Genomic DNA, 22,627 nt, shown 5'->3' with positions numbered 1-22,627 from the left:
TTGTGCGCTACTCGAATATTTGGATTTTTCATCTATCTCTTTGATAAACTCGTCCTGTGTAGTAACGGTAGTTTAGAGTTCTTTTGTCAGTGTACCCTTCACCTTTGTAATCACCTCTGTTATGATTTCTTTCTTGAGTACCCCCTTTATTTCCGAGACAATGTCCGTAACAATATTTTTAATATCGTTTTCTTTCATCATTGTTGCTCGGATTTCCAACAGACTTTCTTGAACAGATTTAAGTTCATCAAAGACATCAGTATTAATGGGTTAAGTATCGGAGCACCTGGTTCTTTGTATTTTGGACGGCCTTTTGTCCGAAATAATGGAGCTTTTTCTAGACGACGGCACCGATTGTAAATTTAATTACACCAGTCGTTTATCTGAAACCTTTTCACTTTTTTCCAACCTTGACCTTTTTTCTTAATGCTGTTTTCTAAAATATAAAAATAAAAAGTCTTTCTTTGCTATATTTTCGGAAATTACATTGTTTGAAACAAGGGTTATCATAGTATCAAAATTCGATTTCCTGCCACACTTAAAACTAAGAACATTGAAAGAACTTTCCATAGCAAAATTATGTTTTAAAATAAATCTGTATTTTACGAACTGGCAGCTCTGTTAAATGCAGCAACACTTTGCAATCCTTACGTGAATCTTGATCATTGTATGTATGAAATTTATATATACGAGCGAGTCACTTACGTATTTTTATAATATTGGAATGTATTCCGGATTTCGTCCTTTTTCTGTTGTTCCGGTTTTGCTTTCTATTGTACGCCGGAAAAGCGGAGAAAGAACGCTGGCACAACCATTGTTAGTAGATCTTCAGCATATATATTTGCTGAATTCATAGGTAATACATTACATGTTGTTTAGCTATTATGGTTCTTCATACATAATTTACTGCAACACAATTTTTATATATCTAATCTGTCAATGTAAACATGCAGTCTTTATTTACGGTCGATCACGTGTACATAGCAGTATTATAGTGGTGTTATTTTCTCAAGTTTATGGTCAGAATCTTTGAAGTGTGCAGGTATTGCATAGATTTGTAGAGTAGGTTTGTTCTGATTAGTGTATCAGTTGTATGTTGTTACTTCAATACGTATGTTGCATATTTGCGCTCATTTGACCTTGTTTTAGGTACCCTTATCCTCGAGATATATTTGAAGGCATCAATGTTCACAATTTAACTTGTAATGTGATTTTTTGTACATGTGTGTGCACGTCATTAGGTAACCCATCATTTGTAAAAATGTATGGGACATAGATCTAGTCATAGTGTTTTGATTAAGTAAACTTCATGTAAAATATCAAGTTTAGGATGTTGTTCCACCTATGTATCTTTTTATCTACCGGAACATGTATAGTGCTGTTAATACATGTAAATGCAATGTAATGTTGTCATAAATGGATTCAACTGGACAGACTTAACTGAAAATTGTTTCTTGTGAAAATAGATTTTTATTGTACAATTTATCACATAAATGTATTCATTTATGAAGGTATATGTACCTTGTTTATAGCTATATCACTTATTGTGTTCTTGTTTATATTGCAGATATTGCAGATTGTTTTCCTGTCATCTTTTTTATTTGATCAATAAATATGGAAACGTCTTTTGAGTCTACTTGGTCACAAATGGCGGCGTCGCAATTAGATAGTTTCCGTTGCCAAAGAAGACTCTATGAAAGGTGGTAGACGTAAGCGACGACAAACCCAAAACCGGACATGGCTGAAGAGAAGGTACAATACCTGGAGAAGGAACTGGCAGATTTGAAACTGAAATTGTCCCATGTGATGCCTAGAGATGCTGCAGAACCAAAGGTGGTATTTACTCCAAGGGAGAGGAAGATCAATAACGGGACAGCGATATAACCGTCGATGAGTTTATTGAGGACACTGAACTTACATTGAAGATACGACCAACGTCGGACATTGAAAAAGTGAATTTCATCATCAGTCATCTGAAGGGTCCAGCAAAAGAAGAAGTACGTTACAGGTCGACAGCCGAATTCACCAGGCCAAAAGATATTTTGATATCCTCAGAGAAGTGTTTGAAGACAGGAGAACCATATCCAAACTCCTCTCAGACTTTTATCAATGTAAACAAGAGGATGAAACTTTCCAAGAGTATTGCCACAAACTCGTGCAAATTAGACCGGGTTTGCAAGAGAGATCAAAAAGTCATTACGGATCGCGACATGAAACCGAGAAACCAGTTTGCGGAAAATGTCAAGGAGGTATGGCTGAGAAGAGAGCTGACGAAAAGGATCCGAAGCACACCATCTATTACCTTTAGTGACATTAGGGAAAAGGCGGCTCTTTTGGTTGAGGACTCAAAGGACACCGCAGTGGAAACAACCAATGACTACGAATATGAAGTACCAGTGTTGGCCACCCAGTTTGTACCCAAAATTACGGAGACAACCAAATTGTCCAAATTCCTACTCGATCTTAAATCTGAAATAAAGAACATGAGAGAGGAAATGGAATTGCTGAAAATGCAGAACAAAAGTCAGGAAACTGGTAACACAAGACAGTGCTACTATTGCGGAAAACCAGGCCACATGAAGAGAGAATATCGTAAACGCCATTTTTTATTTCTTGTTGCAGTGCACAGAACTATTTGTTTTTCTTTGAGTAAGCTAAGTTTTTTATACTTTTATTCATATGTATATGCAGTGTAGAGTACTGTGAAGGAAGGAAATTAAAGAAAATCAGAACATGATTTTATAAGATGAAATATGGTCAAAGTGAAAAGTTAAGACTCAAAAGTTCGAGTATCCTCTGCTGTCGATAATTACTTGCCATGTGCTCTTGATCGTGAGCTGAAATAAAAACCGGAAAATTTTCATTCAAAATTTTAGCCAATTAGGTGATTTAGGTATTTTTCTAACACTTTAGTCAGTGTATGCCTTTACAAAAAGAATAAATATTTAAAAATATTGAAAATAGACATTAAGCATCGTTTGTTCTAGTGGGTAAACACAGAATATTTTGCACACGTTATTTTGATGTTAATTAACAAAACTATTTAAAAAATTGCAAAGAACATATTTGTTATTGAATACCAAAAGGTACTTTTGTACAAAAGCACATGGCAACTATTTATCGACAGCAGAGGATACTCGGACTTTTGAGTCATAACTATTCACTTTCAACTAGACCTTAACCCTTCTAACCCCTATAACCTACACCCTATACCTTAACTCTTGTACCCCTACACCCTATACCTTAACCTTTTCTAACCCCTACACCCTATACCTTAACACTTGTAACCCCTACTTCCTATACCCTATACCTTAACCCTTCTACACCTATACCCTACACCCTATACCTTAACACCTCTAACCCCACACCATATACCTTAACCATTTTAACCCCTACACCCTATACCTTAAGCCTTAAAACCCTTCACCCTATACCTTAAGCCTTAAAACCCTACACCCTAGACCCTATGATTAATAAAGTACTTTTGTACAAAAAGCACATGGCATCTATTTATCGACAGCAGAGGATACTCGGACTTTTGAGTCATAACTTTTCACTTTCACTATCACTTTCAACTATACCTTAACCCTTCCAACCCCTATCACCTACACCCTAACCCTATACCTTAAACCTTCTAAGCCCTACACCCTCTACCTTAACCATTCTAATCCTACTCATACACCATGAAACCCATGATTTCTAAAACTCAAACACTTTATTAATCATAGGGTGTAGGGGTTACAAGTGTTAAGGTATAGGGTGTAGGAGTTTAAATGCTTAAGGTATAGGGTGTAGGGGTTAGAAGGGTTAAGGTATAGGGTGTAGGGTTACACATGTTAAGGTATAGGGTGAAGGGTATAGGGGTAGAAGGGTTAAGGTATAGGGTATAGGAAGTAGGGGTTACAATGATTAAGGGTTAGGGTGTAAGGGTTGTGAAGGTTAAGGTATAGGGTGTAGGGGTTATAAAGGTTAAGGGTTAGGGTTAAGGGTAAGGGGTTAGGGGTTCGGGTTAGGATTAGATGAGGGTCAGAATATAGAAGGTTTTACGAAGATCGCCCTGGAGCATGGTTAAGGTTAGGGTTAAGGTTGGGGTTAGGGTTACGGTATAGGGTTTTACGAAGATTACTCCGGAGCAATCTCGTCAATGTCAAAGCATAGTCACGTGGTCTTGGATGGGCGGAGTCTTTGCTATAGTGAAAATAGACATCATTGAATAGAAAACAGAAGCATTCTTGATGAACACTCTGTCATTATTAAGGTCAGTTTAATATCAAGATATTGCATATAATTAATGTGCAGTATTATGAAAAAATTGTTCTTGATCTTGCATATCGATGTAAGTAGCAATACACAAAATATGCAAATATTTCACAAAATGAAAGTAGGGTTTTTGCTAGAAGAGATGTTTTATATTAGGATACGCTTTGTATATACAAGGAGTTTGTTGTCTATGTTCACTCTTTTTTTTTGTTCATATAACATTAAACAAAAAAATAATAAGCTTTTAATGAATATCTGTTGATTAACAATTTAGGGCAAGAAAAGTGGTATATTTAAGTGAATGAATTGCGGCATTTATGCAGGTCTATTATTCACTTTGAGAAATTTTGATTTTCTTTCTATCTATAGTTGGAAGCTAAACGCATCGGCAATCTAGTCCAAAAATCTTCTCAATGGAAAGACACGGAAAGGGATGTGATGGAACAAATTATCCCTGCTAAAATAAATCAATGCGAGGAAATGAGGGACACCCTTAGTTCCTACAAACAATCGGTGTTCTTTGGTCACTTAGTGTATGACATGTACTGGGGCACTGCTCTTTCTTACAAGAAAACAGTAAAACCCTCACCGAGGGCCTGGCCAGGAAAGAACATCATGGGGGATATCATTGCCCATGCAGCGGAAAATTTACGAATGAGCATTAAAAAGAAAAAGTCATCAGAAAAACGGTAACTTTTTCAAATGCATGTTTGTTAAATGAACTCATCGACCATTTTTGAATGTCAGCTTTAAAGTTATTGTCACTTAACGCACGCGGACTTTATGATTACTGTAAAAGGCAAACTTTATATGACTGGCTTAGAGATATTAATTGCCAAATTGTATTCCTACAAGAAACCCATTATATAAATGAAAAAGAAAATATTTACAATGCAAGATGGCAAGGTTCAAATTATCATTCTTTTTCTACTTCGGCGCATAGTAGAGGTGTTTCTATTTTTTTTCAAAATAATTTATCTTTTATTATTCATAATATACATAAATCAGATGATGAAAGAATATTGGTAATCAATATTGAATATGAACAAATATAATTACACTAGTTAATATATATGCACCAAATTCAGATAGTGACCGATGTAAATTATTTCAAAAACTTACATCATGGGTATCTCAGTATTATTCAAATGAAGAAAATAGTATCAATGTTGGAGATTTTCATTCATCCTATGCTGCCAAAAACAGAAGTTCAAAAAGTATAGATAATATGAAATATAAATTTAGTCTAACTGATATATGGGACAAAAATAATCCTTAAAGAGAGGGAAACACTTGGTGCGATTCAAACAATAACCCGAAAAGTAGAATAGATTATATTTTTTCTAATGAAGACTTCTAAGATGAAATGTGGTCAAAGTGAAAATTTAGGACTCAAAAGTCGTGGTATCCTCTGCTGTTGATAAATAGTTGCCCTGAGCTCCTGATCGTTAGCTGAAATAAAAACCAGGAAATTTTCATTCAAAATTTTAGCCATTTAGATGATGTAGATATCTCTCTAATATTTTCGTCGGCATACGCTTTTACAGTAAGAATAAATATTTCAAAAATATTGAAAATAAACATTTAGCATCGTTTGTTTTTATGGGTAAACACAGAATAATTTGCACATGTTATTTTGATGTTAATCAACAAAACTATAAAAATATTGCAAACAAAATACTTATTATTGAGTACTGAAAAGTACTTTTGTACAAAAAGCACATGGCATCTATTTATCGACAGCAGAGAATACTTGGACTTTTGAGTCTTAACTTTTCACTTTCACCTATACCTTCAGCCTTCTAAACCCCCTGACATTAGACTCTATACCTTTACTCTCGTAACCCCTTCACCATATACCTTAGTCCTTCTACAGTCTATACCTTAACCCTTCTATCCCCTAACACCCTATACCCTACACCTTAACCCTTCTAAACCCTACACCATACACCTTTAACCTTAACACTTGTAACCCCTACACCCGATGATTAATAAAGTCTATAAGTTTTAGAAGTTACGGGTTTTATGGTGCATGATTAACAAGGATAATGGTGCAGAGTTAAGGGGTTGTAGGGGTAAGGGTGAAAGTTGTTCCAGGGTATGGAGGATATACGTTGTAGCGGTTAGAGTCTTGATAATTCCCTTTCTACACATACAACAGGTACCATAACCTATGGAAATCCTAAACCATCACTCATGTAACTTCCACCGCATTTACCCTTAACCCCATAAGCCTACAAACCCTACATCGAATATCTAAATCCATATAACTCCTATATCCTATACCATAGCCCTAGTAAACCTTATAACCCCAGAGCAGTATATCTCAACCCCTACAAACCTGTTACCCTATACAATAAGCCTTATCTGTCTCGAAGTTACAAATATTAATCATAGTTTTTCTTTTGTTATAGGCAAACAGTGTGGAACAGTTATCAGAAAAAGAGTATCAACAAGAAGATGCAAACAACAATGTTTCAAAGTTCCTGTTGTTGAGAATGAACCAGAGGAACACAATTTACAGCATTTCCCGGCTAGGCGTGTTCCAGCAAGACTTGTTGTTCCTTGGAATAAGTTTGAACTGAACATTTTGCATGAAATTATAAAGAATGGAAAAACTTCAAATCAAATCATGTATATTGATTACGTAAATGAATGTAATAGAAAAGGAATCCCTGACAGAACATTTAATGCATTTAGAGCCACCCTGTTGCGAGCAAAAAAGAGCAAAGAATAATTTTACTTGTCATTTCTAAACGATACCTTAATTGTATCTAAATATGCCATTCAAAAACACTTTTAAACACATCTTAGCCTGAGTATATATTTATTGAGGAAATGTAGAAATTGTAACATATATTCCAATAAACTTGAAAATATTAAAATACATAAATTATTTTATTTGCAGTACATTGGTAACAATAACATGAAGATAAAAGCTGACGATTGTCTGTCTTATGTCAGATATAAAGAAAAAGAAAAAAAAATCCGGCGCAAAATCATGCCTTGAAGCACCTTGGTAGCAAAACCAATAATAACATTGTCCCTAGGACGGAGATGACCTTGTGTCGGACATTAGGTGATTTGCTTAGTATTGCGCATCTATCTTGTAGGAAATTCGTTTGCGCCATACTTCGTCGTCATTCCAGAGTTGCCTCTTAACACCACTTTCAAAGATGGATTTCTTGACCAAGTTGTTTTTCTTCCACCCAAATGTCTCATGTTCCTTTTTTATGAAATGATCTTGCATGGGGAAGTCTTCCCAAGAGCCTTTTGGAATCCTTGGGGTAACCTGCTTCGGTATTCCCTCCTGCTCACGTCTGCATGGTACGATTTCTTGCTCGGGGGTTTTCGACGGACCTTCTACATCCTCCTGAACTCCGCCTCCGTCAATCTTCTTAATGACAAACAAACCGTTCTCAAGGCTTTTTGTCACTCCTTCTTTTAATTCCCTTTTTTCTTCTCTTATGGTCTCCGGCATGGTTTGTTTCATACTTCTTAGCTTGTCCAAATAATCTTCTCTACACTTTTTGATTATATCGTTTTCCATTTCTGCGAGTCTCTTTTCGATGTTGTGCTCAAATTTTTCTAGTCTTTCATCGATGCCGCTTTGAAGTTGCATTATGATACTCCTGACCTCTTCGCCTCCCACGAAATTCTCCTGCATATATTCCAGGGTAATTGGCTCTGAAGGAAACAAAAATGAAACATAATTTGTGGTAAAAAAAAGCAGAAATATGTAGGTGCTAAGGTAATGGATGCGGGAGTTAAAAGGTTTAAGGTATTGGGAGTAGGGGGTTACCAAGTTAAAGGTATATGGGGTATGGTATGCAAGTATTATGGTGTAGTGCGTAAGGGTTACAAGGGTTAAGGTATAAATGTAGGGGGTATAAGGGTAAAGGTAGGGGGTGAAGGGTATACGGTTTACAAGAGTAAAGGTATAGGGTATAAGATGAATGGTGTTATAAGGTTTAAGGTTAAGGGTATAGTTTGAAGGGGACACAAGGGTGAAGGTATAAGATGTAGAGTGTAGGGGTTAAAAGGGTCAAGGTATGGGGTACAGAGGTTATAAGGGTTAAGGTATAGGGTGTAGGGGTTACAAGGGTTAAGGTATAGGGTGTAGTGGTTACAAGGGTTAATGGATAGGGTGTAGGGGTTACAAAAGTTAAGGTTAAGGCTAGGGTGGTTTAGGGTTAGGGTTAGGGTTAGGGTTTGTAGTTGACCTGTCTGCTTGATCAAGGAATCCTGATCAAGTTTCTAAATATAACTTTAAGACACCGTTGTCTATAAATAGAATTTCTTATGTACTCGTCCTCGTCTATTTCTTTAAGCTAGGCATGCGTTTTGGTTTTCGGTTTGAACGATCTGAGGAAAATGTTTGTATCAATTATTTTTAGTAAATATTTATTTCATTTCACATTTAAAGTATATAACAAGGAATGGGTACATAATCTCCTAATTATTAGAAGAAATCATGCACTGAAAACTGTCCGATGCATGGTTAATTTGTGTCCGATCCATGGTGAAATGAACATACGGAGCAAAAATGACCATGTTAGTTTAATCTAATTTCGTTTCAAAACTTACTTCTTTCTAATTATTTTACGCAGAGAGTGTATTTTCCCTAATTCACAATCAAATGCACATCATTCAAATAATGCTTAAATGTAAAATTTTCATAACTAAATTTTCAAAGATGGCGTATTTGACGTCATTTTACGATGCCAATATTGCTATTACTTTGACAATGTGAATGTCAAATTCTAAATAATGATACAATTCATTAGTTCTAATTCAAGAATTTACGAAACAACACATGAGTGCATGCACATTTATTTGTATATGATTATAACCAAAGTAGTCCGATCCAAAGTACGTGTCCATGGTTAACTCACCCTAATAGTTAGAGGTCGTAAGGTGAAATGGTCTACAAGGGTTAAGGCTATAGGGGTTACATGGGCTAGGTTATCTGATGCATGGGTTACAATGATAATAAAGGTATAGGGTATTTGGGGTGTATGGGATACAAGGGTTAGATTATAGGGTGTAGGGGTTACAAGTATATAGGTATAGGGTGTAGGGGTTATAAGGGTTAAAATATAGGATGTTGGGGTTACAAGGGTTAAGGGCATAGGGGTATTTGCGATATTGCAACTCAGTTGCATCTCGTCAATGTCAAAAAAGATCACGTGACCTTTTGTAGGCGGAGTTATCTTTTTGTCACATTATATTATTTAGAAGGAGTACAATTTGTTTATATTTGGAGTTTTCTTGATACTGTTATATTGTGGTACGAGTTTAAAATCGTATTCGTAGCCTTTGTTTTATTTTAGATTTGCTCATTTATTCCTGTGCTCTCGTTCACCGCTTTTAGAATAGAGGACCTCTGGCGAACTGGGATAAACACATCCACCATTGATTATGTCTTTTGAATGCAATCTCTCTTTTTCTCCCTCTATCTCCATATGATTATATAATCACCAATGAAGCTGATACGGTGTATTAGAACACATTTCCTGCTATCAACCAGGAAAAGGAGTGGGTTCAATTCCCATTATCACCAGAAAAAAGGGTGATACAATCTAATGGTTCTTCAATGTCAAGCACAGCACATTATTGAACGATAAATAGGGGTACAAGTTTCAACAGCTGATTGTTACTTTGTTTAAATATAATAAAAGATGATTTTGGGTGTGGGGATGAATTTAAAAAGATTTAACTGTACTGATTTTTTAACGTTCAACAGAAAATTATTGGTTCCTTCAAAGGGGTGTAATTTTACAATAAAAGTACTTATCATAGAACTAAAGCTGATCATTTCTTGGTTTTAATATAATAAAAGATAATTTAGGGTGTGAGGATGAATTCAAAAGGATTTGGAAGGTTTTGTAAGGGATTAACTATACAGATAATTTAATGATGGACAGGAAATAATGGATTCCTTCAGTGGGGTGCATTCTTAAAATAAAGGGATTTAACATTGACCTTAAGCTGATAATTTCTTTGCTTCAATAAAAGAAATGATTATTTAGGGTGTGAAGATGAATTCCAAAGAATTAAGTACTGCTCCGTGTAAGAGTCAGGCAGGCCCTATGCAGGCATTACACACATTAAATTTTAAATTTGTTAATTTCTTTTCAATTGTCATTCAAATTAAACCTCTTTAACTTTATGAATTAAAAAAAAATCATTTCTTTGGTATATTGTGATATTCACCCCCAAGGTAAATAATGGGTTTGGTTGAATTTCTATAGAATATCATTAAAATTCACCCATTTTAAATTAATGATATTTACAAAAAGCATTCAAAGAAATTGTTTTTCATGATAAAAATATTTTTATTTTAATTTTTGCTTTCATATAGAATTGTTAATTTTTTGTGTTTTCTCCATGCTATTAAATATTTTGCTTCTAAAGTTAAGTCCCTTCTCCCAATTTTAACCACAAGAGTTATCTCCCGTTTCCCATAATGCATCGGGGCATCAATATGGCAGACTCCATTGAAAGATGCTCTATTAGTGTTTATTCCTCAACTTGTTGTGATTTTTCACCTCTTCATCCATCAGAAACAAATTTGACTAGATTAAAAGACTGCAAGAGAGGTATTGTTTCACATCTAATCAAAAATGGAGTTCGATCTGGTGTAAAAGGAGAGGCTGATGTGTTCAGTGAAGCAGATCTAATTTGCAAGCGGGTGGGACTCTTCACTGTCGAGGAAACATTCACAGTTTGTCCCTATCACAGAGATTTTCTAGGTATTCACTGGCGTCCCAAGACCTCTTGTCAGTATCCTAACCATAAGGGAACTGCCAAACCATATCGGAGTTTTAACTCTCGCATGTGTAAGCGGATGATTTCTGAGTTTGGAATTTTAGTGCCAGTCGGTTCTGGTAAGTTATTCTTATTCATCATGTTTATATTCAGCAAGATTTTGAACAGAAGCTATTTAAATTATAAAATGAGACACAGTAACAGTAAAATATCTCGCAAGGGTTAATTAAAATTTTCATGACCCTGCATGGACAAAAACTTGGGGGGGGGGGGTCTACATTGGTCTATGTACCTGATACAAGTACATATACATGTATAATCATAGTCTGTCCCAAGTTAATGCTTTCATCAATTTTTGATGATTTTTGATTAAAAATACACATCTATGTGAAAGAAATACAGTTGAAATTGATAAAAGAGAAAATATCAAAGATATCTTCATTTACACATACTATCATTTTTCACTCTGACAAAATTTCACAGAAATGATAACAAATTCCTAAGTGAATTTATAATGGAAATTTTTACATCTTTTTACCATTAGGAACTCACTTGGAATACTTATTTTTCAATGTATTATAGCTATTTCATGACTGTTTCAATGCAAAATCCCCGTAGAATTTCTATTTTGGGTTAAGTATTGAAACCTGAAGTGGTAGAGGGGGCATTTCAAAACAGGTAATCCAACCTGGACATTTATCATATTTGTGGATGAACGTAGTTTGAGCATAAAGCCTTTAATGTAATGATGATTATCGAAATGTCAAGCGAAAAGTAGTGGAAGCAAAATCTTGGGGCAGAGTATATATAACTACGAATTCCAAATTACATGTATTTTCATACCCGATTCAATCAGTAGATTTATTTGATCAGCTGATGATTGGTAATTTAAATGCTTTTATACCAGCATGTATTAGAATTTTCATCAACCATACATTATATGATAAAACACATTTTTTGCATGTACAATTAGGAGGCCCAGATGGTATATTTGCTGAATCCATCAGGCAATACTTATATTCAGAAAAACTGAATGAATTTGGCATCAGGCATACAATGCTCATAAATGCCCTCTTCATATCAGAAGTGAAGGTTGCATATACAATGAACTGAGTAAACATGTTATCATACATACAATGTATTACAATGGTTAAACACGCTCACTTTAGCTCTCACACATATATACATATAAAGATATTTATAATTATAAACAAGAAAATAAACATTGAAATGTTCATCAATGTTAAAAAAAAAGCTAAAGAACACTCTAGGGATATGATAAATCTGTCATTTAAAATTTACCTCTAGAAGTAAAGAAGAGTTGTAAGTCAATTATTATGATGGACTTATAATACAGAGATATATTTTAAAAAAATGATAAATTTAATACTTTTCTCTTAAAATTTTAGGAATATGCAGAAAATGCCATGGAGATTACTTGAATTTTCCATCATCAATAGGAGAGGTAACAAATGCAATCTTATTTTACTACTGTTAATTTCCTGTTGTATAAAATAAGTTACTTATCCATAGTTGCATAATAGTATATGAATGTGAGTTAAGGCAATTAAGGCATGGGCATTTTTAATTCACCTAAGTCAGATTACCTATTACATGTACTTTCCGTTTTTATCCGTCGTCATGCTTCATTGGATGTGTGCTATCATTAAGGCTGGGCTCTATTGATTGTGCATGTTACATGTATAATGAAAGGTCATGAGGTTGGTAACCATTGTATTTATATAAGTCCTAGTGCCAAGCATCATACATGTATGCACAAAATATCAAATCCATGCATTTTTCAGTTTTTGAGATGTAAGGGGTGTTTCAGACAAAGACTCTAGGTAAAGTGATCTCTAAGTGTAAATTGCTCTGCTCAGTAGGCAACACAAGAATATGAAGGTCTGTGTGCTGTGATAAAAAGAAATGATTGTATCCAAGTTTAATTAAATTGTAAAATATATTATCTTTATTAGGTTGAAGTTCCCATAGAAGACAACAGAGAACATACAACAGACTCTCTCAAAAACCAGAAGTCTTCATGTACTGATGCTGTATGTAAAGCTCATGTCTTGCAGTCAATATTTTGTTAATTTAAAGTGTTTTGAACTTTTCAAGTTGTATTCAACATGTATGGTATTTAAAACCACATAATCAGTGATATCATATGTATATAACAATATATACTACATCAAGAAAAGTAAAGGGATAAAATTATGCATTTATAGAGGCTGTTTCAGAATAATTTCAAATTGTATATTTTGCCAATGATGAGATTTGAATCAGCAAGTTCTGCATGATCATTAAGACAGGCATTTAAAATTGCTTCATGCAGCTCTGACTGTAGAGTATTGAAAGGCCTAAAAAAAAGATATTAATTTCAGTATTTGGCTTTTATTTATGTGAATTATCAAATGAATATTCTTGCTGCAAATGTATGATTTCATTGCTATAACATTTCCATCATTTTTTTTTCTCAGCCTTTGAATGAAACAAATGATGAAGCATGGACTTGCAGACTCCGTACAAGACAGATAGATACTTCCATTTATGAAGACTTAGTACCGGTAAGTGTTGAATGAATTTAATGAATTTCATGTAAACACCAAAAAATCTGAAGAAATACTGTAGTTATACTTCTTCACATACATTTGCATTAGGAGAGGCAGTCAGACTGTAAAGTGCATCAATTAAAATTGTAAATGTCATGAGAGTGAAAACCTTCTCCACACCCATATGAAGAGATTAGGAAGTAGTGGCCATGAAAAAGAACCCCAAATTGTTACATGTGCTCAAGTGGGTTATGTGGATCACATGTCAAACAAATATATATGTTGCAAAAACTAAAATTTGCTGTCTTCAAAGTACATGTACATGCATAATATGCATGTATACATTGTAGTACATGTAGCTGTAATTTATTAATGTACATAACTTTTGATTTTGTAACAGAGTGATAGTCAAAGCAGCGCAGTTTGCAGCCAAAGTTCTAACTGGAGTCAGGAAGAGGAGGCACTTCCCCTTCAAGAAATTCAGTTGGCTGATGTTAATGCAGCCATCAACATCATAAGCCAAGGTCAAATTAGTCCTCTTCGCTCAAGACTAGGCACAGACTTGGTGGATGTTAAAGAACGAACTTTAAGGTGACTAAATTACACTAATGTTTTAAGATTTAACTTTTTTTCTTGGATGAAAATAATACGAGACCATCATTGTTTCCATGCACAATAACATTTGTTTATTATACCCCCTGCAAACAATAATGGAGAGGGGTTATAGGAATCACCTTGTCCATCTGTCTTTGCTGGGCTTTAACTTTGTAATGGAGATTCAGTGATATCTCATACTTGGTATAAAGAATTGTTTATAACCTGGGCTGTGTAATGAGTATGCCCCAAGATCATTCTACAAGTTCAAGGTTATTTGCAAAAAATGTACTGTCTACAACTTAGAAGTTGATACTTGACACAAAAATAGCTTATGACTTTAGGGTTGTCATAATCTAAGCAAAGGTCATTTTGACAATTTCAAGGTTACAGGCAGAAAAAAGTGTTTAATTTGTGTTTGATGTATAATTTTCTAATTAATGAACATTAGTTCATTCTTCACACAAAGTTTAAATGTGTCTTGAAGTTATGTCCAAATTTACTCAAAGATTAGTTAATTGTGAGCATGCCCACAATGCCTCTGGTCTCATATGCACAGGTGTAGCTTTTGTCTATGTTGTGTCATGCACTCTTAACTACCTGTATCTTAATTGTTGTCCCCCGCCGCAACGCGGTGCGGGGACATAGAAATGCCGGGCGTCCGTCCGTGCGTCCGTGCGTCCGTGTGTCCGTGCGTCCGTGCGTCCGTGTGTCCGTCCGTCACACTTTTTTGTAAGCGCTCTCATGCCTACAAATATTGACGGATTTTCATTAAATTTATACCAAATGTATATACCACTATTACCTTGGTCAAGTTCAAAAACCAGCATTGGTCGATACTTTTTGTTGGAGTTATGAGACTTTGACCGCAATAATGACTCTGTTTTATCCAAAAATTGACCTTGTAAGCGCTCTCATGCCTACAAATTTTGACGGATTTTCACTAAATTCATACCAAATGTTTATACCACTATTACCTTGGTCAAGTTCGAAAATCAGCATTGGTCGATACTTTTTGTTGGAGTTATGAGACTTTGACCGCAATAATGACTCTGTTTTATCCAAAAATTGACCTTATAAGCGCTCTCATGCCTACAAATTTTGACGGATTTTCATTAAATTTATACCAAATGTTTATACCACTATTACCATGGTCAAGTTTGAAAATCAGCATTAGTCGATACTTTTTGTTGGAGTTATGGTACTTTGACCGCAATAATGACTCCGTTTTATCCAAAAATTGACCTTGTAAGCGCTCTCATGCCTACAAATTTTGACAGATTTTCATTAAATTTATACCAAATGTTTATACCACTAATACTTTGGTCAAGTTCGAAAATCAGCATTGGTCGATGGACTCGATACTAGTATACTGCTTGACCGGCGGGGGACCCAGGAATTCTATTCTTGTTTTTGTAATTATTAGGTACTACAAAAGGAAAGCAGAAGAGACTTGTACAGCTCTGCTAGATGCGATTGCTCCTCATCAAGGACAAAGACTTAAGAGAATAGTTTTACCAAGTTCAGAATCTTCTGATGATGACCTTTTCAATGTTGTTGGTGAAATGTACCACAATATCAAAGATGCAAATTTGCTTTAAGGACACAGAGAGTCTTCAGAAACTAGGACAAACCCAGTCGGCTACCTGTCTGAAAATCATCAGCGACTTTAACTATCCTGAGAACCATGGTAAAATTCATCTCAAGACACCAAATACAGATGATGAATCAGGATCACATGATCGGTCTGATAGCATATCAAATGACGAGGAGGAGTGCGAGAACGAACCTACTGGAATGAACTCTAAATTGTTCTTTTGTCCTGAATATGGATGTGTGAAGTCATATCAGACTTTTGGTAAACTTAATGAGCATCTGCTCATTGGGAATCATGTGTTCAAAAAATTGTCAGAATCTTCAAGTGATAAAACAAAGAAACTATGGGCAGAAACGTGCAACAGTGTGCTGACAACTACTCGTCCTAGAGTTGAACATGAACCAGAGGCTTCAGACAGTGTGGATTTGCCAGTTCGAGGATGGGCTTTGAAGAAAGAAAAAAGATACAGCAGATTCTCTCAAAAAGTGAAGGATTTCTTGACTGATTTATTTAAGAAAGGAGAGGAAAGTGGTAGAAAGGAGAATCCCACAGCTGTTGCATTAGAGATGCGGAATCTGGTGGAAGATGGAAGGAAGAAGTTTTCACCGTGTGAATGGCTACAGCCAAGTCAAATTTCATCCTTTTTTTCACGACTTGCTGTAAATTCCAGTCAAGCAAATGTGATTTGTGCCGAAAAGCTTGGATTAGATGACAGTGACTTGCTGAGTGTTCTAAGTGAACTTCAAAATGCAGAAGTTTTTCAAAATATCACTTGAACCTAGTTCATACTTGTCAACACAAATCACATTTGTTTGAGTCAAGTTTACATCCAAGATATTTATATGGCATATCCATAACATAGTGTGGTCAAACTTAGTAATGCCATGTTGTTGATTTTTGTTTTGGATGTTATTTTCCCTTAGGCTCCTGCTGTGAATTTTGTACATCATCATTAGAAAATCCTCCATTTTATCTCACCCGATCTGAAAGCTCTATTGTGTTTTTCTGAGCAAATTTTGTTTGGAGTTGATGGTTTGACCTCTTCTCAAAACCACTGATGTAGAATAAAATAAGGTTAAATAAGGACCCATGGAGATAGGGTGGAGTCTTAATAGAAAATAAAACATACAGGATAAAAATCTAAATGGAAGACAGATAAGAACTTAGTATATAAGTTGTTTCTGAATGCTAGACTTTTTCTCTTTAAATTGTTTTATTCTCTGGTTGATTGTTAAGGCCCTTAGGCCTCTTGTTTGGGATTGCACCAAAAGGTAAAAATAAACAGCCTTCTATTAATTTTGAGGTCAATGTAAATGGCAATTCCTATATACCAGTAATAATATATGTTTACTCATGACATCTGTATTTTTCTAATCTTTTGTAATTAAACTTTATGCAATAATGCTATACAATTTGCATAAGATCTCTATTAGGCAAAAAGGTCAATGTCAAATGTTGCCATAGCAACCAATAATGTCACTTATTTATGATTTAATACTTTACTTTTGCTCTGTATATCATTTCTTTTTTAATTTAGTGGAACTATCAATTAATAAAATAATTTTGTTAAGGGGATAGAGGATTATATTCAGAATGTTTAATGTTAGAAATTGTCGAAATACGTTAAAAACGCCTTTTTTCCCCCAAAGTGTGTTTCATCAAAAAACTGAAAACGCAGAATTTTTATTTGATAATTTACATATCCTAAGGTTACAGTTTCTGAATTCATCAATGAAATTATACACACTGATTGCTTTTTCATGAATTTCCACTTAAAAGTAATTAAAATTTAGGCATTTTTGAGAATTGCTCAACTGGGCTATTTATAGATTTCAAGAATCAGTATTGCTTAGAAACATTTAAAAAAAATCAAAACTTGAATTGTTGAAATAAATACATTTTTTATTATAGTTTTTGAAAATAACAAAAATTTCTTTATGAAATTTGCAGTGATTGATGGATTTTGTGTTGAAAATACAGTAAAATTGTAATTTTCCTGCACATTTGTTTGTTCTTTCATCCAAGAATGATATCCAGTTGGTTACCATAGCAACGATTAACAATGAAAAAAAAAGTTATGTTCAAAGCTCAAGTCTGTGAACATACATTACATAAAATTGATCAAATATATTTTTCATCATGCACATGTGCCACCCTCTGCCTGAATCTTACATAGAACAGTACTTAACAGGTTTCCTTGGTAATTAACTGTCCTAATTTTTTAACGTAAAACAGACAATTATGGGTTTCTTCACAGGGGTGTAATATTACAGTAAAAAGATTAATCAATGAACCAAAGCTGATTGATTCTTTGTTTTAATATAATAAAAGATATTTAAGGGTGTGAAGATGAATTCAAAATGATTTAGAAGGTTTCCTAGGTGATTAACTGTTCAGATTGTTTAACGTTAAACAGAAAATTATGTGTTCCTTCTTAGGGGTGTAATTACACAAAAAAAGGGATTTTTCTGGGGTCTAATGTTGATTTGTTCTTTGGGGTTAGGGTTAGGGTTAGGGTTGGGTTGGGTTAGGGTTAGGGTATAGGAACTTTGACGAGATGCGTGTGCGGGAATGCTGGACTCCGCCTATTAACCCACGTGACTGTCAATCATTTCTTTCTATAGATATCTGATGATTTCTTATCATTCTTTTGATTGTGACTCTGTTGGATTATATGGATTTTTCACTTCTTAAAGGTAATTGCATCTTTTTGAAATCATTATGTATTTGCTCATTATCCTGCATTCCAATGTGAAGTAGCAATATATATGAAATTTTATAAAAATAGAAATTATTGCTGGGAGTAATTGATGGACTATTGAATTGATCTATAGTTTACAATAAATTTCAATTGTAGCAAGATATTCATCAAATGTAGTGAATGATTGATATTAATGAAACTTTTTGATATACTTAATTAAGATAATTACGTTAAGAACTTGGGCTCATTAAGCTTAAGGTCTAATATTGTTTTACTCTGAGTTAAACCCGTGTATACCCTTGGTTAAACTAGGGTATACCCTGGGTTCAATAAGGGTATACCTTGGGTTTACCCCGGGTATATCCTGAGTTTACCTCGGATATACCCTGGGTTAAACCCGGGTATATCCTGGGTTTAACCCGGGTATACCCTGGGTTAAACCCGGGTATATCCTGGGTTTAACCCGGGTATACCCTGTGTTAAACCCGGGTATACCCTGGGTTAAACCTGGTTATACTCTAGGTTAAACCCGGGTATACTCTGCGTTAAAACGGGCATACTCTGGGTTAAACCCAGCGTATACCCTGGGTTTTGGAGAATTTCAACCTAGCCAAGGCGTACAATTCTGTATCTGAAACACCCCAACTTTTTTTAAGAAGGGATGATCGGATTTTTGGAAGATGTCTGACAGTCGATGAAGTAGAAAGAGAAGTTTGGTTGAGATATTCCTTTGACATAGATGGATGCGTTTTGGAGTTTAAATCTTTGGCCGCAATAAGAACGCCAGTGAGACATATCACACTGTTTCCAAATGATAATGCAAGTCTACGGAACGTTAGAGGCTTTTTGAAAAAGTACGTCAGATTAACAGAATACAGTAAAAGCGAACTTATGACCTTCTCAAACAGCTTAGGGTTCCAGTTATTTTATGAAAGAGGGTGGGAATGTTGGAGAGCTTTAATTCCTATGCACCAGATGCATTCAGTTGCGTTATCCAATCAGCAAGTGAGACAACAAGCCCTCGCCACATTTCTTCAGCTGAGAGAGAATTTTAAAAATACACTAATGGCTCTTGCTTTGCGTGGAGAGGCTAGAAGAACTCTCGAAAAGAATGACATAAATGACGTTCGAAAAATGTTCATTTTACCTGACGATTGTTATGTAATACTCGAAGCTTTGCAAACATCTTTAAACCAACTGACCCAAACTGGACTTTTAAGACCAATCATATTTTGCTTCCGCTTTGGTGAAAAAATGACCTGTGGATTATCATTGTCAGATTTTAATACCCAATTTACATTGCGTACAACTATCCATGTTGCTGCAAACATACTGTCAGACTCTGAAGAAGTTGATCTTCTTTGGTCTACTGTAGGATTGCAACAAATCATCGGCCACAGAGGAACACTTTGTACATGCTTATCATTCAAAGACTGTGACAACTATCAGAGCAATCTAGATGGAAGACCAATGGGCATCAAAACTTGTTTGCGGACGATTTGTCGTTTTCCATACGAGGTGCAGATTGTTCAACTTTACGCATTCCACATCGCCAACCAAATTGTCGATATCATCCAGTGCATTATTGGAGGCATGTGTTTCCCACGATCGACAGCAGAGGCATTCCTACACGACGCCAATCATTATATATCTACATTGCAAAGCAACTGGACATTACTAAGGAGAAGTACATGTAGGATTGAATTTGTTGTTTCGCAGGATTCAGTAATGCGAATAAACTCCTGATGAGGCGGATTTGCAGCAGTAAAATTAAATAAAAGGAATACCTAAATTATAAACCGATTCCTTTTTCAAAACCATTTATTACTTATTAACCTCGTATCACACCGCCGAAACACTAAATTAGTGTAGAGTCAAGTGAACGGAGGTGCGTGGCTGATGGGAGCCACCCTTTTGAAAAAAAAAGAAAAAAAAAAGAAAAGAAAAAAAAAAGGGGGCTTCGTTTGTTGTCAGGTAAGTAGTCATTCAACTACAGAATGGCTCGTCCTTTCAATCGAAACGCAAAATCTAAATCCAAAAAACACCGATCATTTAATAACACAGCTCGGAAAAATAGAGAGCATAGAAACAAAGTGCGTATAGCACGGGAACATGTTTTTAATCTCACGTCTGACAAATTGTCTGATAACGATTACTTACTTCTGGCGAGAGGTCTTAAATTTGTACCATCACCATCACCTTCATGTTAAACAGCAATTAATGCATGATTTCAATGAATTCGCCAGAAAATTAAAATGCAGATACATGTTCTATGATCAAAATAATGACAACAATATTCACCCCTTTCGCATGAAAAGTGGCTATCAACCTGCAATGATGAACAATTCCATACAAAACTGTATTGACAAAACAAAACTTGAATTGTCATCTATGGAAATTCGTAAGACAACTGACAATCTAATCGCTTTTGAACGCAAAGCACTAAACACATTAAAAGGCAGAAAAGACATAATTATTAAAAAAGCTGACAAAAATAACATGTGTGTTATACTCAACAAAAGTGATTACATCAAAGAAGGTGAACGTCAGTTAAATAGCAATACTACTGCAAAATTAGTGATCCTAACTTTAGGCATCTTAATGAAAACATCATGAATAAACTATCAGAAATGACTGATAACGGTGTACTTGACAAGGTATCTTTTGACTTTCTTCGGAAAGCTGAAAACACGAGGTTAGGGAGACTGTATTTGCTCCCAAAAATACATAAGCTCAATGTTGAGACATTTAATAAAATCAAAAATAATGGATGCTGCAATGTACCAATTATTCCACTGGGTCGACCTATTATTTCTCAAATAGGATCACCCACTGAACGCATAAGTCAGTATGTAGATTATTTTCTAAATCCAATTGTGCAAACATTAAGCACGTATATCAGGGACAGCTCAGACTTTATCCTTAAACTTGAACATCTAAGACCACATGCAGATTGCCTGTTGGTCAGTTATGATGTAACATCACTCTACACCAATATGCATTTCGAAGAGCTAATTACGGCAGTTCAGACAGCCTACGCTGATTTTGATAAATCAGAATACGCGATTCCAGCTCCCCCCACAACGGATCTTTGTTTTCTTTTAAGGCTGGTATTAGAAAACAATATCTTTGAATTTAATTCAGTTTTATATAAACAAATAATAGGATGCGCCATGGGTTCTAAATGCTCCCCATCTGTATGCGATATTCGATTACACCAAATCACCAATGAAATCGTCTGCAAATTTGCGGGGAAAGATAACATTATTTATCACGGTCGCTATCGCGACGACGGATTTATTATTTTTCATGGACCTGAAACTGAAATTCATGAATTGTTCGCAATAGCCAATTCGCATCACCCTTTACTCAAATTCACGTATGAATTCTCTACACAAGAAATTAATTTCCTCGATACAACGGTGTTTAAAGGAAATAGATTTCAATCAAATCTAATCCTTGACTTCAAAACCTATAAAAAACCAACAAATACATTCCAATATTTGGAACGTAGCAGTGCTCATAATTCCTCTGTTTTCAAAGGATTTATCAAAGGCGAAACTATACGCCATTTAAGAAATACAAGCAATGAAAATACTCTACTAAGTATTCTACGTGAATTTGAAATGCATCTCTTAAAAAGAGGCTACAGTGAAAAAGAAATCAAAACAAGTATACAATGTGTACTTGCAAACTATAGCAGAGACAGTTCATTGAAAAATAAAAACGAAACTAAAAACCGAAAAATTCCTCTAGTTTTTGTCACCAAATATAACCCAGGCATACGGCACCTTAAACAAAAACTGACTAAATACTGGCACATATTTACAAGAGAACAAGAATGTAGACAAATTTTCTCAGAATTACCGATTGTGTCCTACAAACGAAATCAAAATATTGGTGATATTCTCACCTCCTCAATAATTAAACAATAACTAATATATGTACTATGTACATACACATACAGTAATGCTAATAAACTCCCGAGGAAGCGGATTTGCAGCAGTAAAATTAAATAAAAGGAATACCTAAATTATAAACTGATTCCTTTTTCAAAACCATTTATTACTTATTAACCTCGTATCACACCGCCGAAACACTAAATTAATGTAGAGTCAAGTGAACGGAGGTGCGTGGCTGATGGGAGCCACC

The 22,627-nt window shown here is 35.0% G+C and overlaps 1 protein-coding gene across 1 annotated transcript; it reads left to right on the top strand.

The window, feature by feature from the left end:
• The first annotated feature begins 10,574 nt into the window (after nucleotides 1-10,574).
• LOC117686009 (uncharacterized) lies at nucleotides 10,575-13,948 on the top strand. The gene is made up of 4 exons (XM_066088476.1): nucleotides 10,575-11,150; nucleotides 12,441-12,496; nucleotides 13,008-13,085; nucleotides 13,512-13,948. The coding sequence occupies exons 1-4, from the start codon at nucleotides 10,730-10,732 to the stop codon at nucleotides 13,611-13,613; spliced, it is 657 nt and encodes a 218-aa protein (XP_065944548.1). The 5' UTR covers nucleotides 10,575-10,729; the 3' UTR covers nucleotides 13,614-13,948.
• Nucleotides 13,949-22,627: the final 8,679 nt, after the last annotated feature.

The sequence above is a fragment of the Magallana gigas genome, chromosome 6 (assembly GCF_963853765.1).
Source record: "Magallana gigas chromosome 6, xbMagGiga1.1, whole genome shotgun sequence".
Classification (NCBI taxonomy): Eukaryota; Metazoa; Mollusca; class Bivalvia; order Ostreida; family Ostreidae; genus Magallana; species Magallana gigas.
Note: the sequence above shows the minus strand (reverse complement) of the source record. Positions and strands in the feature narration are given on the sequence as shown.